Raw genomic sequence first — 17,869 nt, 5'->3', positions numbered from 1 at the left:
GGTGCATGAACCGATGGTTGGGAAGGTAGGTGACCGCTGGGGCCCAGGCCGGCGGACCCTGTCTGCGGGGTGGCCTTCCCTTCTGGGGAGGGTGCTTAGGAACCCCTGAAGTACCCTGGGAGGATGGACTCTGCCGCTCTCTGCCCATAGCTTCATGGTGACCACCCCAGGCAGGACGCAGGCCAAGTTCTGCCATCGCTGGTCAACACTGGGCTTCAGGAGGTCAGAAGAGTCACAGGGGCTGGGGTCCCCGGCCAGTCTTGAAGATTAGGCCCCCTCCTAGGAGGACAGAGAGGTTGGGGCGCCAGCGGAGGGGCAGGGTGTGGAGTCCCTTGCTGGCCCTCGCACACAAAGGGCTGGCAGGAGGAAGTGGCCAGATGTCCCAGCTCAGGAATGGAGTCGGAAACTGAGGCTGACTCTGGAAAGGAGAACAGAGCTCCACTTCCCCCACCCCTGGACCTGAAGTTCGAGACAGGTGCGAGTGAGCGATGGGGAGCGGACTAGGACATTTATCACTGCATTTTACTGAAAAGAAGTGAAAACGTTCACACACAATGTGAAGTGGGGTTGGAGGCCTGCATTACTCCAGAGGTGGGATTTGTCTGGGTGCAGATTCAAGGAGGGTCTCCCCTCTCAAACGCACGTCCACGTCCGAGGGCCTCGGGGAGGAGGAGGGCCGCCCCAGAAATTGTGCGGAATGGAAAGGCTTCGACTTAAGAGGGTTTGGTGAGGACAGATCCTGCATCACCGAGGGGTTACAGGCTGAGGCCTTTGTGCACTGCAGCCCAAACTAATGTAGATTTTAAAAAGGTAGACTCGTTTTTAAGAATAATGTGGATTTTTACAACCTCCTCCCATCTCTACTTGGAAGCCTGCCAGGCTGTGCCCCCGGGTGCGAGGGGGAAACGCCCACGCTGGTGAATCACCCTGCTCTGCTCCGCGCAGTGGTGAAGGGACATCCCGGCATGCGGGGCTTCGGGGGTTCCAGGCGAGGAACTGGAGCGCGCACGCGCCACAGAGTCAGTTCCCAGGAGGCCAGCGCCCAGGACACTGCCCGGGGTGCACCAGGGCGCGCAGAGGAAGCCTGGCTCATGCGGCGCTGTGTAACCGCCGAGGCCCCATCTCATCCTTCAAGATCTGAGCATCAGGCGTTGGGGCGCGGGCGCCTTGCGTCCGTCGTGTGAGCACGGGTATCACTGGCCAGCAGCAGGGCAGGGCCAGGCTGCAAGCCCCCTCTGCTCCTCTGCCCGGTCGCGCGTGCAAGGCCTTCTTGGGGCAGGGCGCCCCAACCTACAACTCCCTTCGCACCTCCTCCGCGGCCTGCTGCGTGACTTAGGTTTGGAAGAGGCCGCAAGGGCCGGCTTTTCAGGGCCGCGGGCGGGGAGTCCGGAGGGAACGAAGCATGCCAAGGCCAGACGACTGAAGTGCGCAGAGGAGCCTCAGCCGTGACAATTCACTGGGGTCCAGAGCCGAGGCGGGAGGTTTAGAGGCGCCAGCTCTGGACTCTCCTAGACCAGTGAAGCGGGATCGGCCCCAATCTCTCCAAGTTACAGCCTCGCACAGGCTCGTGGCCCGGTAGCCCCAGAGAGAGACTCCGTGAGCTTGCAGACCCGCGGGTGGTCATGCTCTGAATTCCGGGTCGTAAATGCCAGTGGGGGTGACAGGCGTTAGATACTGGCTTTTTTTTTTTTTTATATATCCCCCTACCCACCCCACATCCATACCCTTCTTGACACTGAAGCGGTTTGCAATCAGGGAGTGTGACCTTGTGTCCTCAGATGGCCCACAGGGTGGGAGAGGACATGCCCTCTCCTGGGAGGTGGGTAGTAATTGAGAGGGCAGGGGGGCCAGACAGCAAGCAAAGCGAAGACTGGAGCACGGTGGTGGCAGCCATGACAAGTTTCAGGCCTTGGACGGCCGGGCCTGCGAGTTTAGCTCATTTAATCCCCAACAACCCCATTTTAGAGATGAGAAAGAAAGGTTGGCAGTCAGGGCACTTGCTGGAGATCAGACCGTCCAGCCCCCAGAAGGTCTGTTGTGGTTTTTCACAGTCCCAGATCCAGTTTTCCATGGAGGGGCTGGGGCAGGGTCTGGCTCCATTATTAACCCCATTTAATGATCACAAGACCCCTGTGAACAGTGTTTTTGTTGCTGGTTTCGATACCCAAGTTAGCCCTCCGGACCATGTGAGAGTCGCTGTCCATCCTGGGACTTTTCAAAGCCCAGACCCTTTCTCCCAAGCTAGACCCATCGGCCACTGGCCATAGTGAGCCCTGCTCCTGAGACCAGAGGAAAAAGCAAACCAGCTGTCTCCTTTAGGTCTCCCCTTATGTGTGTCCCATCATCTGAGAGGGGGGCCTTACCTCACAGTGAGGAAACCCCTCCACTGTGTCCCCTTCCCTGGGAAATCATCTTATTTGTGAGGTCCCATGTTTATGGTCTGTGACCTGCGCCTGAAGGGCGGCGCCCAAAGGTAACCCCAGGGCCTGGATGGGACACGGCAGGCACTCGGGGCTGGTTATTACTGACTAACCGAGCACCTAGGGAAGAGGGGTCATATTTAGATAGCATCTATGGCGGGAGGGCCTGCAGTTTAAGCTGAACGGCCCGCTGAGTGTGAGTACCAAGATGCAGGTACCCACAAGCCCTGGAATGCAGAGAGGGAAAGGGGGTCCCTGGCCCCTTACCTCTGACCTGGCGCCTGACTCCCATGACCTGGCCATCTGGATGCCCAGTAGCAGGAAGTCCCCAATGACACATGTAGGCCCAATGGGCCCTCAGACTCCTGTGGCTGGGAAGCCACGGGCTGGGCTTGGGACTCCCCAACCTCTCCCCTGCAGTCACTGAATGGGGCGTCCCGGGATCAGGTGGAGCAGATGGCCAGTGGCTGGCCCCCTGGAGGAGCTTAGCCCAAATGAAGTCCTCTGCTAGGCCAGGTAAGGGCCACAGGCACAGTGCCTCACTTTTTCAGGAGTATGTATGGCTTACAGTACCAAGACAATTTTTTTTTTTTTTTGGTTACAAATCTTAATTTATTTAGTCTCTATGTTCAGCCCAAAGTAGGTTTTTATGGGCAGAATGAAAAGGCCTCACCCACAGCGGTTTCTAATGGAAGAGCTGGCAGCACATCGCCCCTGGGTGAGGTGACATTGGGGTAGGGATGCTTGAGGGGAACCTCTCACCACCCCTACCGCCTCCTGTTAGGTCAGAAAGGAGTGTTTGCACCGAATCTCCTCCAGCAAAACAGAGGCTTCGAGAAATTACAGAAATAATTATAACGATATAAGAAATATCTGGGTATTTAAATTACACGGAAATCGTCCCATGTACCCAATGCACTTTTGCATTTGAGGCCAGAGCCTTCAGCAAGGCTTACGGGAGAGCCAGGCAGGGGAGTCTGGGCTGGGGGGCATTCCCAAAGGTACAGATTCCCCCAGGTCACTAGGACAGACCCTTTGAGAAGCCAGGACCAGGAGGCCATGCTCACTTTCCCCGCCTGGCTAGGCAAAGGGGGTTTGGCCCAAACCTGGGAAGCCACCCTGGGGTGAGGTAGAGAGCAGTTATTCTGTCCATTTTCAAAAATTGGAGTTTCTGAGTCTTTTTAAAATTCTTCGTTCAAGCCTGGCAGCTGGGGTGGGGGGGGGCACTTTTAAATTTTGGTTCTTTCCATTTCTGATTAAGTGGAATAACGTGGGCCACCACCAAGCCAGCTGCTTGGATGTTGGGGAGAAAGGACTTTCCCGTGGGAGCCAGTGGCGTGCTACTGTGTGTGTGTAGGGGGGGCGGTGTCCGTCACTGTGGTCATCCTTGAGAGCCAAGTGGGGTGAGCAGTGAGTTCCTGGGGTCAAGGAGACACCTGTCTCCACGATGGTGGTTTAGGTTCTGCAATCCCATTTGGGAGATTGGGATGTGTGGAAATGAGCCACTTCCTTCTGGGGAAGCCACGATAAGCCCCTAATTTCTAGAGCCCAGGAAGATAAATTAGAGGTCGTCCCTTTTTTTAGCTGCAAACAGAGTTCACTGGGAAGGGTCTCCGAAGCCTCTGAGGGGGCGCAGGGCCCCCAGGTGCTCTGGACCAGGGTGCATTTTCCACCTCCTGAGACCAAAGCCCCCAGAAGCCAGGGTGCCCCGGTTGGCTCCTGCAGGGACAGCGGGGGAGACTCAGGGTGCTGCGCAGCTACTCTGCCCATTCACTCGCCACCACCCTTAGAGGGGCTTCGTGGTCTGGAGAATGGTCCCCGAATCAGCTATGGCTGAGCGAGTTTCCGCGTCCTGCCCTGGCCTCGGGTCGGGCACTTGGGGTGCGCAGCGGTCAGGGGACCGGTCTGGCCCGCAGTTCACCGCCTGGAGTTGGGGGGAGGCAGACGCGCCATCGGGGCCCACAGCCCGCAGCGCACGGGTTGGCGGTTGGGAGCTGGCGGCTCTCCAGTGGGCCTGGAGTCTGGGAGCGCGTTTTCCACGAAGAAGAATGGGGCGCAGGCTGAGACAGAGACCACTGGCCTTCGCCACTTCGCGCCCAGGGCCGCAGCGCTCACTGGAGGATGGCTGGCCAGGCCCCCAGCGGAAGGACTCCAGGGACCGACTGAGTTGTGCAAGCCACCTCACCTGGCTTTCCTGCTTCCTCCCCAGTCCGCGGAGGGAAGCCTGGGATGTCCGGGGTCAGAGCCGCCGCCGAGCCGAGGGCGCAGGAGAGGGAGGCTGCGTGGGGCAGGGCGGCCTCTCCGCGGGGCGCGTACCGCAACCGGTGGCCTTCGGGGGTGGGGGAGGAGCAGGAGGCCTGGGAGGGCAGTTAGGAAACGGAGGGGCTGGGGGACCCCAATTTGTCAGCAGACGCCTCTCAGTCACTGTGGAGTACATACGGGGCTCTCACCTCCTGGTCCTGCCGCTGGCGCGCTTGGGGTTCGCCCTTGGAATGCCCCCAAGTAAACCCTACCCAGGCTGCAGGTCTCGGGTTGGAGGGGGGACGGCGCCCCCTGGGACACCTGTGAGCGCTGGAGAGTCTGAGGGGTTGTGGGTGGTTGAAAACGGTCCTTTTTTTTTTTTTTTCTGGCAGAAAAAGTCGCCTCCGGGGCAGCGAGGGCTTTCTGTCTGGGCTTCTCTGTCTTTGGGGAAATGCACAGTTGCCGGCGAGGCGGGAAAGGGAGGGAGGGTCCTTGGGGGAATATTTATGGGTCAAATCAGTATCCCCGTTTGGCTACGACAATGGCCGATTTCAAAGCAGATTAGATTACTTTGTGGCATTTCAAATGAAACGGCAATTTCAGAGCCATGAGCACATGGGCGACCCACGCGAGCTACGGGCCGGGCGCTCGCAGCCGAGGCGATTTCCCCTCTGGCCGTTTTCTTTTTCATCGAGGGCACAGAAGGCGGCCTGCGGCGCCCGGAAGGCGACAGGGCGGTGGCTCTGGACTCGCGGGGTCCGGGACTCAGGGGTTCCCCGCGCCCTGTTCCGCGCCTCAGCCTCGGGCGCTGCCATTTACTATTTTTTATTATTTTTATTTTTATTATTCCCTCGTCCAGGTTTAGGAGACGCGTGGGGACAGCCGAGCCGCGCCGGGCCCCTGGACAGCGTCGCCAAGGAGCTGGGGTCGCACTTGCTGCAGGTAGGGACGAGGCTCGGAAGCTGGGGTACCGCCGCAGCCACGGGTCCCGGCTGCGCCTCCCCTCTGACTCCACCACCCCGGGCTCGAGGTGTCCCTCCCCAAGGAACCCCGAGTAAATCCACGGGCCGCCACCAGGCTGCAGAGGCCGCCCCGAGGCGAGAGGCACTGCGGGGAACTGGGAAGCAAGCGGCTCCCTCCCCCCATCCCGGTCCCCTCACCTCGCACCCCAGAGGGCTGGGCCCCGTGTGGACTCAGCTCAACCAGAGCAACCTCTGGCCAGCCCCACCCCCACCCAGTTCCAGGCCTCTTTAGCTCAGGACATCTAGACCGAAGGGCGCCCCCCGGGCGTGGTCAAGCCCTGTCCGACCTCGCTTCCCCCACGAACTTTCATGGGGCAACTGCTCTGTGCCAGACGCTGCGCGGGGCGCTGGAGCCGGAGGAGGAAGGATCAGAGCAAAGCTCAGGGCGCTCTGAGCCCGCGGGCGGCTGCTCGGAAGCGTCTGACAAACGTGTGTTTAAAGGGGTCGCAAATAAAGGAGAATCAGCATCAGTAACAGAATATTAGTTGGCGTTACTGCGCCTTTCCCACGGGCCAGATTCCGTTCTAAATCTTACTGTGTCATCTCGCTTCACTACCCACCCAGAATGGGCTCTATGTTTAACTCCGCTTTTTCGGAGGAGTAAATCGAGGCACTGAGAGATTAAGCAACATGCCCGAGGTCACACAGCAAGCGGCGGAGCCGGGTTCTACCCAAGTGGTCCCGCTCACGACGTGGTGCATTCTTTGGGGTCACCTGGCTCACGGAGGGAGCCGGTGCTTGGTTGGTGGTCAGCCGCTTAGCGCCCCAGCCCGCAGCCGTTCAGTCCGCGGCTGCTAAACCGCCCCTGACCTCGCATTTCCCCGCGTGGTGTCTGGGGCGCGGGCCGGGTAACCATGCGCAGGACCCGCCAGCTCCAAGTCGGTGGCTGGCGCTAGGTGGGGACAGCCATGCCCCGTGTCTCAGAGTCTTTCAAATGCCCTTTACAGAGCTTCATCAACGACCCGATTCATTCCCCCCTCATGTCATTTGTCTCTGCCATCAAAAAATGCCTACCGAGAGCTATTTTGCATTTCCTCCTTCTATTTTGTGTTTTCTTTAAACGAAAAAAAAAAAAAGTTGGCGGCGGGACGCACTGACTTGGGTCAAAGTCAGCCGCGAGCTCCCCATTTCGAAAAAGCAGATCTTTTCAAAACTCTTGCCTCGAATGTCCCAGTGTGATTTATTTTTTTTAAAAAAGCGTGCTCTGGGAAAGAGAAGATCCGGGGAATATTTGAAACCCGAAGCGTTTACAACATTAAACGGTGTGTCAGCCGGGCGGGTAATGGCGCTCTTGGAGAACTTCCCGCGCGCCCTGCGCTCCCCCTACGCTCACTTTCCAGCTCTGTGCGCGGTTTTTTGCATGTTAGATACTCCTACATATTGTAAGTGACACTAATATCAGGGACAACTAAGTGCCGGGGACTCTAGTGAAAACCCGGCAGGTAAAAGCCAACAGCCTCGTTTCCTCCACTGTACATTTCTTTAATTAGTTCGCTGTAGCGTGCGAGTGTCTTTGCATTTAATATTACATGCATGCAAAATTTGAAGCTATGAAAGCATACCCAACATTTTCCTTTAAGAATATTATTTTTAGCTACTGCTGGCAACTTTCAGAATTTGATTATGATAATTTTTCTTTTACTCGTATGGCTCGCTGTCAGATACTATTTCATTAATGTATCTCTTTAATGGTTTTGGAGTTAAGCAAGAATGCAAAATGTGCCAAAACATTTATAACTTTAGAAATTGCTGTATAGTTTATATTTTTTGAAACAGTTTATATTTTTTAAACAGTTTAGCTGGGAAAATATTTTGTAATTGAGTTAGAACTGGGAAAGCAAGGCTTCTAATCAAGATGTTGATTTCAACCTCAGCGTAGGGAAGGGAAATGATAGTCTGGTTGGCAAAAAATTTTTGCAGCAAACCTGTATTTGAGACAGCAGAACATAAGGATAACTTTCAAGTTTCACTTCTATACATTCTTTTTAGGCTCCCCTCCAAAGAGGGGGCAGATTTAGAAAAACCAAAGGTAATCTGGTTTCAATTACATGCTGTAAAAATAGAATTTGTGGCCAGAAATTAATTTGGAATATTTTTTATGGGGGCAGCATTGTGGGTTGTATGGATCTTTCACCAACTTTATTGCTTTTCTTTGGTTGTGGATCTAAAATATGAATGGGTAAATAAAATACGGTTTCCTTTTTTTCAAAAAATAATTTAGTTTTTTTATCCTTGCCACACATAAATATAATATGTACTTTTTAATTTGTCTTAATTACCTCTTATAATTTTTTTTGAGGGCCAGCCAACTTAGGTAAAATCAGAATATCATTTAGGTACTTTTAATTTTTTTAGAAATCAATACTCCTTTCTCCTTGAATTTTGCAAAGGTTATTTGATCTCTTGCAAATTCTAAATAATTCTGTAGACATAGTCTGTTCAAATAACTGGTATTTTCTTTTCTGAGGAGCGGTAGTGTTTAGAATTTATTATTCGAAAGGTACTTAGGGGTAACTAGAAAATTGTGGCAAATAAAGCATATGTCCTAGTGGTATAAACACTGCCAATTATGACATAAAATGGTCTATATAGTGGTAGATTGTCCCCTAAGCACCATAGAACTCCGGATTTGTGCTAAGTGCTAAAATAACCCCAAACAATAAAGCTACTACGTTTAAACTGGGTATGATAGGAATTCTCAAATGTTTTACATGACTTTTGTGATGTGTATGTAAGGCTGTTTTTAAAGTGTTTTAAAAGCATTTGAGAGTCTGGTGCGGGAACTAAACCTTGAATGTTGTAACTTAAATCCTTATGGCCCCGAACCCTGGTGGGTTTTTTTGTTTTGTTTTTTTGCATTCGATAAATATATGCCGATGATGATATTTCATACATTCCTCTATCCCAGTGGCAGTACGAGGATGAGATTTAACTCTCCATATGACTATCTTTCCTTACCCTGACACTTTTTTCTTTTCCAGACTTTGGATGGATTTGTTTTTGTGGTAGCATCTGATGGCAAAATCATGTATATATCGGAAACAGCCTCCGTACATTTAGGCTTGTCCCAGGTAAGCTGTACCTAATATTATGTGCAACCGAAGTATTCAGGGTTGGCAGATCTTGGCGGCCGTACCCAACTTGAAAACGAGTCTGTCCGAGCATCTGCCTTTGCGCGTGAACATAATCCCAAACTGCAAACTCCTCTTCTCAGAGCATCCCGCAGGGCTTTTCTCTCCGGGTTGCATTTCACTATTTCACTTTCTTTTTCCTCTGGGACTAATGACCAGTGTATCTTTGCAACCGTCAGCCATGTTCCGAGATTTCATTCGATAGACTAGACTCTGCTTATACGGTAACGGCACTCGGCTACTAACAAGAGCTTCACAAAGGGAGATTTTTCAGTCCACACTTGCTGGCCTGCACGTGGTATTGTGAGTCGCTGTGGAAGCCAGAGGGAAGCTGGTGTAGAACGTGGATTTTGTGCAGAATGTGCTTTGGGGAGAGAGAAGGGGGTGGGGGGTAGATTTATGAGTGTTCACATGGAATTCAGGGTAATTTTTCCTGAGTTTTTCCAGTTCAGTGGTCGTTTCAGTAAAGCATTTTATATGCTTGTGATAGAAACTCATAAAACTCAGTTTACTACTGTTTTGCACAGCAAGGTCTTGGTTTCTTTAGAACATGTAAATGTTACTGATTTTTCTGGAACCATTTTCTCAAAAAGGGTTTATCCTCTAGAGGAAAGAAGTGCACTTGGCTTTATCTGTCTTGGTCCAGCCGAAGGTTTGCTGGAGAATTTGGCTGTAGTCTGGGCCCGTGGCCGGTGGCTGGTGGGTCCAGATGTGGGGAGCCTAACTGATTTTTGCCATTCACATTTCTGATTTAACAAGTGTGGGTCGTGGTTCTAAAAGTCACATTTTTATACATATAGGAACTAAGCGTTTCTTTACATCGTGAATTATCAGAGTGCACCTTTTATATCACACTAGGATTAATTAGATACAGGAAATGGGCTCCCAGGAGGCGCGTGAATAATCTGTATTGCACCAGCCTCCTCATGCAGTTAAGCCAAAACAAAACATGCCAATTAATGTGGCTTGGGTTTTCTCATTGAAAAACAATGTTACCAATTTGGAAACCTGCATCTGATGTATTCCTTTTCTTTTTCTGCCTGTATGTTTTTTAAACTTGCTATTTGTTTACAACCTTTTCTTCCAATGTGTGTATATCCTAATCCCTGTGCCTATGTGTTTCTGGTGTAAAGTCCTTTAAAGTGAATCTCATATTTAGATTGTTTGGTGTTTTCTTCTCTCTTCCTCTTTTCTTTTATGAAACCAGGTCTCCCAGATAAGATTTACCTAAGGCTTGGCTTTTACACCTATGTGACCCAAGGGATTACTGTGCTTATAGATTGGGAAATACTGTTGGGAACATAAAAATTAGTATTTTTTACATATTTTCCAAAGTTATTATTCTTTGCATTTCCACCTGACCCTATTTAGAATTATTTCAGACCCTTTCGTTGTACCCAGCCTGGTTTCTACTCCCGACTTGGTCTATGGCTGATTGACCTTGATCAGATTACTTAATTTTCAATCATAATTTATAAAACCTTTGATAGATCTTATAGTAATGTTCCAAACACGACAAAACATTTCACATACTTTTTTAAATGACTGGTCAAACATATTTAAGAATAGGGGACGTCACTGTTATGCGATATTAAATTTAGAGCTGAGCTTCCTAGCAGTCAAAGCAAAAAGGGAAATACATTCGGTTATATGGTCTTCCTTGTCTGATAGGGCAGGTACATAAACTCCCTGAACTATAACTTAAATAAAAAAGAATGCCTACTCTATTTCTCTTTCAAGATCTTGATAAGAAGCAAATCAAAGTGCCCATTTTATGTAATTTATAAACTATAGGGAGCTACACAAAAGCCAGGCATCACCACAGTTTCATTAGTATTGTCCTACAAATAGCACAAAAGTTGCTTCAAATAGCGTCCTTTGGTTGGCACACATAGTGAGGGCTCTTAGTCATTTGGAATGTCCTGGCACTTCTGAAGGCACTGCACGCACAGCAGGACATTCCAGTTCATTCTGTCAGGCTGCTCAGGCTAGCATCCCATGTCTCTCTCTCTCTCTGTCATTTTTATCTTTAATAAGAGCAACCAAAATATCGGAGAGGTGACAACTATGCCTTCTTCATGATTAACTCCACAAAAGGAAATCTAAGCAGAATCATAATTAAAATTGTATTTCAAAATTTTCGTCATAATTCAGAAAGAAAACTTCGTATCATAATTTTGAAAGGGGAGGGCATTATATACTACCAAGAAAGTTACAGAGATGCCTTTCGTCTATATGTTGCCAGAAGTGTCAATTAAGAAAAAAAAAGATAAGTCAAACTGTGCAGAAAGACTGATTTTTTTTTTCTGATCTATTGGCAGGATTGTCTTAGTATCAGTCCTCAGTTACAAAAACACTTAGATGCAGACTTGAGCCCTGGTTAGAGTCTGGGGAGTTCCATGGTGGACTGTTTAAATAAACAACAACAAACTTTTCCCTCAAGCCTGCTTCCTGTGCACGATTAACCCCACAAAAGGAAATCTAGGCAGAATCACAATGTGTATTTTTTTCTGTCTTTGTTACTTAAATAGTAAAATAAAGTATTGAAAAGGATGTCAAATACCCAACTTCTCTTTAAAAAAAAAATTTTGCACCTTTTAGATTATTTTTATTAGTAGTCAAAAGTCAGGCAAATATATCAAACATGAAACCTTTATTAAAATAAGCCCAAAGATTTTTAAAATCACAAGAGATAAAAATGTTAATAAAATTTTACCCAATAGTTAGAGTAACCGTTAAAACAAGTTTTCTGGTGAATAACGATAATAGTAATAGCTTATATTTACGTAGCGCCCTTCAGTGTTCCAAGAACTTTCAGTTACGCTCAATGACATTATCTCATTAAGTAATGACATCTTTCACATTAATTCAGGGTTAAACTCTATGTTAGCAGCTCCTAGGAAACATAAGCCCCTTTCTAGATTTGTCATGATTGTGTGATAAGTCACAGCAAACAAGTGTTTTTTTAAACCTGAAATATCTAAATAACTATCTGAATCATCTATTAGCGAGTGTAAAAAAAAGATTATGTGTTATAAGCCCATCTTAATTCAAAGCCTTTTTTAACCTTAAAAAAAATAAGCGTTGGAACAAGAAGTCTATTTTATACGTAGAGTTCATTTATGTTTGCTTTTCAATGAGAGATCCTTGATGTCAAACTGTTGTATCAGAAAAATGACAGACGACCACAAAATGCAAGTTGTCTCAAGCCACAGTTCAAGTGTTGGGAAATAGGGTCAAGTGTCTGGCTTGGAAATTTTGTTTGTCGTAAACACATGTACATAATACATAATAATTCGTATAGACAAATTTCTATTTGGAAGAGGTAGAGTTGGGGAAGCACTCTTTATCCATGCGAGTTTCTTAAATGATTTATTTTCATGGGTTTTTTGGTTAATACAATTAAACTTACTTATATTTGAAGAAGAATGAAGCTCTGTCTACCTGCTGTGTATTTCCTAAGACATTTTTAAGTATCTTTGTGGTTTAAATTTCCTTACCAAAGTTGCATACATTATATAGCATCTAGGTAACTAATCTACATTTTCCAGTAAATATAGATATGTATGAAATAGCTCATCGTGAGACACAGAGAGGAAAACGACATCCTGGAGATCATAGCAGAAGCACAACTGTAAAACAACACGGTGTTGTTTGGGGCCATAAGACCTAATCCTTTCACTTTTGAAACAAAGAGAAAGGATAGCGTTTCATGTTTGTTGACATAACTCGAACCCTGAAACCCAAACCATCTTATTTTAAAATGCTTAATTTACCATAGTCAGCGAAACACCCAAAGCAGAGTAATGTGCATTTTCAGAGCACTGGGTGACTCCCTGTTCCGACCCAGAATGTATTCATTTAGTGCCGTATTTATCCTGTGTAGTTTTCTTGGCAGGAAGAAAAACGATTCAGAAAAACATAAAAACGCTCTTAGTAGGAAAGCAATTCATTTTGTAGTTACCGGGGTTTTACTAATACTAAAATATCGCATCGAGGGCCTGTTTTAATAAGGCTGATGTATGAGACCTGAGGAGTTTTAGAGCCACGACCACAATTTTTTTTTTGAGATAGCCACATTTCTTTCAGCATTCAAAAGCACGAATAGATATGTAAATACAGGAAACACCATGTCGACCATAATTTTGAGTCAAGGTCAGCACCGTTTTATCATTCCAAAATTTGTTCTTTAAAAACATTTCTGTTGTTGGAAGACTATTTCACTTCCTAGACGGCCTTTGAGTTTTATAATTAAGCTAAAGATTCAGAAAATCAAGGCTGTGATTCATGGACCTTCAATCTTCATTCTCTGAGCGCATGAGATGAAAATAGGACCTTTGAAAACACATGAAGCTACTTTAGGATCACGACACAAATGGAATCCCTATAAGAACAGAAGTAAGTCTGTTTGCAAGTATATGAAGCTATTTCTCTAAAAAGACGTCAGTGAATTAAAAAAAAAAGAAGAAGAACTTGAAGCAAATCAGAATTATCTCTTTTCCCTAAAAATTATATTAAGGAAGAAATGATAAGCCAACACACATAAAAATTCTATTTTGTTATTTTTCATTTTTAAAATAAGTCGTCGAAATTGCGAATCGATTTAAAAAAGAGCTCCCGTATTTATCAGCCTTTGTCACTCTCCACCTGACAGAGCTTCACAAGGAATCTGTTTGGCCGCCCCCGAGAAAAAAAAGAAATTGTCCTGTCCAGAATGGCTGACTTAAATGTTGCTGGTTTTATTTAAACTTTGTAAGGATTAACAGCAATGACTTGAAAGAGAATGTTTAGTGTTTGTTACTTATTTTTGTAATGAAATCTTGTCATCACTTTTTTATCTAGGCAAAAATCCATTTGAGTCATTAGAAAAGCGCCCGGTTTTCTAGTGCCAGGTTTGGGCGGTGGGTAGAGGGCATTTCTGTAACGGGATACTCTGCACCGCTCTGTTTGCATAGTATTAGAGAGAGACACTCTATGAATAATGCAGAACATAGAACAGCGAACGCTGTTTTTAGGGACAAGATTACTTAGCTGGCCAGAAACGTTATTCGTTCTGACTAAAAAGGCAACTCGTCCATCTTAACGAGTTGGAAGAACTAGCTGCGAAGAGTAGGATAAATTCCTTCACCTCCGCATGGCCCCTTGGTCCCAAGCAAAGAGCTGATGGCCTTGATGCTAATTTGAAACAGTGGAGGAATTCTCCGTTAGACCCTCTGGCTGGGGTCGTCCCGTTGCGTGAGGTGGCACGTCGGGGCTGCAGGCCTGTTGAAGTGTCCTCTGTGGGGTGTGTCTGGAAGTAGGTGGTGTCCGAACACAGGGTCACGTTGCTCTCTGGTGTGAGCCCCAGCCCATCAGGTCACGTAGCCGTTCAGCTGCACCCATGGGCGGGAGCCATGGGCTCAGCACAGCCACCCTGGACTAGGAAGGCCAGAGACGCATTGTGGCCACGTGGAAGAGGTGTGGCAGTGCCTGAGGGGCAGAGCTGCCAGGAGGAAGGGCCTTTGTGGCCTGCAAGTTCTTCTTGAGTGCAGTGGAGCCCAGCGGAGCCCATGGCTCCTGCCTCTGGCCTCTGCGCAGACGAGGCCGTCCCAGGCACCACACTCTGGGCGTGGTGGCTCGCCTCCCAGCCAGCCAGTCCCCTCAGGAGGCACGGAGCGCGAGTTTCACAGTGTGTCTCCTGTATGAAGGACGCTGCCCAGGCCATTAGGGTCACCCACTTCCACTATCCTTGGCTTTCCAGCCCAGGACTGACCCTCGCTCTCTGGCCTTGCTGGAAAGTGTGAGAGACGCTTCAGGGTGCTGTTTGAGGAAAGACACGTTTCTGAGCTTGGAGAAAGTGCAGTTGTCAGCGGAGATGGAAGTCCTGTTCCTGGCGGGGGGCCTCCCTATGACCCCACCCCCAGCCCCGGGCACCCCAGGAAGGCTTCCTGACCCCTCCCCTGTCTTCCTGTCTGTGGCAGGTGGAGCTTACAGGCAACAGCATTTACGAGTACATCCACCCCTCTGACCACGACGAGATGACGGCCGTCCTCGCGGCCCACCAGCCTCTTCACCATCACCTGCTCCAAGGTATGTATTTCCTCCAGATGAAAAGAGAGCAGAACGAAAACAAGGCGATGCTCTCGCACGTGGCCCAAGGGTGTTGCCTCCCACACTGCCCATGGAAGTGTGACAAAGGGCTGCCCAGCCAGAGCCCCAAGCAGACACCCAACACCCGCCACGTCCTTTAAAGCAATACTGCCGATCCCCGTCAGGTGCGAGAGGCTGTGATGGGTGCTGGGTGGGGGATAAGTGGTCAGAGGCTCCCCTCCGATGTGCTCTTGGTTTGGTGTTCCAGAGACACAGGTCTAGGCTTGGGCTTTTTTATTTTTTATTTTTTTATTGGTTGCAAGTGTACAATTCAATAGTATGTCATGTGTATGTTGCATTGCATGTTCACCACCCAAAGTCCAGTCTCCGTCTGTCACCATATTATTGGATCCCCTTTTACCCGCATCTACCTCCCCCCTCCTCCCTTTCCCTGTGGTCACTGTTAAACTGTTGTCTGTGTCCCTGCGTTTTGGTTTGTTTGTCTTGTTTGTTGGTTGCTTTCAGTTTTATAACCCACTTATGAGCGAAATCATATGGTTTTTGAGTTTTTCCACCAGATTTATTTTGCTTAGCATGATATTCTCAAGATCCATCCACGTCGTTGCAAATGGCAGCATTTCATCTTTTCAGATGGCTGAGTCATATTCCATTGTGTATATGTGCCACCTCTTCTCTATCCAGTCATCTATCGAAGGGCACTCGGTTGTTTTCATGTCTTGGCCACTGTGAATAGTGCTGCTCCAACACTCGTTACTTGTCCTGTTGATGACAGCCATTCCAACAGGTGTGAGGTGGTATCTCACGTGGTTTCGATGTGCATCTCTCTAATAGCTAGTAAAGTTGAGCATGTTTTTATATATCTGTTGGCTGTTTGTATGTTTTCTTAAGAGAAATGTCTGTTCAGGTTCTCTGCCCATTTTTTAATTGACGTATTTGTTTTTTTGTTCTTTAGTTGCATGAGTCTTTTATATGTTTTGGATATTAGCCCAGGATTGGAGGTGTTGTTTGCAAGCATCTTTTCCTATTCGGTCGTTCGCCTCTTTGTTCTGCTGATGGTTAGACCTGGGATCCTGAACCAAAGGGTCCAAGAATAGAACTTGGGGTCTGCGAAACTTCGGGGGGAAAACTGCATTTCATCCCTCTAGTGAAAATTTAGCATTTTCTTTGTTTATAGGTTGTAGGCGAAAAGCCAGGTACTGTCACTAATACCTTCACTAACCCGAAATTCGAGTTATGAGATCTGCTACTAGATCTCGTTATTTAATGTGTTAATAAAGCAGCACATTTGTAACCACGTCACCACTTGCTTTAATATTTTGATAACTTTTTCGATACATTTGTAACGAACGCATCTATTTGTAATCTTCGATATTTTGTTTTATGCACTCTCAAAAACGTTATTCTGAGTGGGGATCTGCAGGTTTTGTGCCCTGGCACAGATTGGCTAAGAAGCCCTGGTTAGGTGGAGGCAGGTCATCTCCCTGGCCTGGCTCCATCTGGGGACGAGACCCTCCTCCAACTGTCCCATCCTGTCATTTAATACATGTCGATTGGGCCCCTGCTTCGGGAAGCATTGTGTTCGGACAGACGTGGCATGACTGCTCAGTGGAGGATGTGAAGCACGTCTTGACACAGACGGCTCCTTAAGTGACCATCGTGCTACACGCTCGGAAGACACAGACTTATTCCCGGAGGCCTGGCCTTGCAACCAACCCCCTCTGTCAGGTCAAAGATACCAGCATGTCAACCAAGGGTCCCTTGTCTGCTTTGGACGATGGCATCCTAACTTGGCCAAAATTCCCTAGTGAGACAAAGACTTTGAAGACATCATTTCTAACGGAATGAGAGCCAGGAGAGAACATTTCACTTGAATCTAATTTTTTTCACGGTGGGGTCGTTTAAAGCTGGGCAAAGAGAATTCCTCGGAGCATTGCGTTGTTGCTGTCTAAAGAATTGTGTAGGAGTGGGCTTTCTCCTCCTAGCCCTGGCGTCATCTGCCTGTCCAGGGCATAGCGTTAAAAGGGTGTTTAGAAAGTGACAGCAAATGAATCTTGGGACTCTCACCGGCCCCTCCCCCACCCCCAACCCCCGTTTCCATGGGGCTCAAGTCTGAGGTGCAGCAAGTGTACAAGAGGAGAAGCAAAAGGTCCAAGGGCAGTGTCCGGGGGCGGTGGGGTGGCCGCCGGTCACTTCCCCAGCCAGTCGCGAACACAGCGTTGGAGGTCCCCGCGGGCCCAGCTTCTCTCCGACGTCGCGTCTGCACAGCTGGCTTTCTGTGTCGGAACCGGCCCTGTTGCTTTATGGCAGTTGAGTAAGGCATGAGCTCTCCCCAAAACTTGTTCGTTGGTTTCTGGGTGACATTCCTGAGACCTGAGCATGCTTATCTGGAACTGGTGCAGACAGGCGGGCAGGTCAAAAGGGACCCAGCCCGCTGCCGAGGTTTGCGGTGAAGACAGCAGCCTCCTCAGCCAGGGAAGAAGGAGCGTCCGAGGCCACCCCCCTCACCCCCACCAGGCAGTGCCCCCAGGGAGGGGCGGGAGGCCGTGCTTCCAGTCCTAGTGGTCACCTTTCTTTAAAAATTAATTTTTTAACCACTGCCAAATGGCTGTTTATTTAGAGTAGAGCGACCTCTCCCTTATCTGGGGCACAGACACTTTGCCATTTGTGCCCCAGAGAGCTGGTGTCACTCACTAAAGCAGAGGGTGTTTCCTTAGGGGACTCATTTGCCTTTGCAGCGTGTGAGGCCTGCAAGAGGAACCAAAGAAAGGCTTTGGCCGCCCCCCCCCCCAGAAAGAGCAAGCGGGGAGGGGACAGCCCTCGAGAGAGGAGGGTGTGGTCCGTCCAGGCTGAGCGGGCCTGTTGGTCTCCGTCCCCCTTCCATGTTGCTGGGCAGTCTCGTGCCCGTGGGCACGCTGGCAGAAGGCCCCCTGGGGCGGGCTCCCTCTGCCAGGGAAAGGGGTTACGC

General features: G+C 48.8%; 1 protein-coding gene across 1 annotated transcript in view; it reads left to right on the top strand.

Annotated features, from left to right (window-relative positions):
- SIM2 (single-minded family bHLH transcription factor 2) overlaps positions 1–17,869 on the top strand; it is a 44,325-nt gene that overhangs the window by 3,146 nt on the left and 23,310 nt on the right. Inside the window, 3 exon segments of the mRNA XM_011365638.2 lie at positions 5,521–5,603; positions 8,665–8,754; positions 14,775–14,883. Coding sequence (XP_011363940.2) covers positions 5,521–5,603; positions 8,665–8,754; positions 14,775–14,883 — 282 coding nt within the window.

The sequence above is a fragment of the Pteropus vampyrus genome, unplaced genomic scaffold, assembly GCF_000151845.1.
Source record: "Pteropus vampyrus isolate Shadow unplaced genomic scaffold, Pvam_2.0 Scaffold114, whole genome shotgun sequence".
In the NCBI taxonomy this organism is placed as follows: Eukaryota; Metazoa; Chordata; class Mammalia; order Chiroptera; family Pteropodidae; genus Pteropus; species Pteropus vampyrus.
This window is presented reverse-complemented; position numbering and strand designations above follow the sequence as displayed.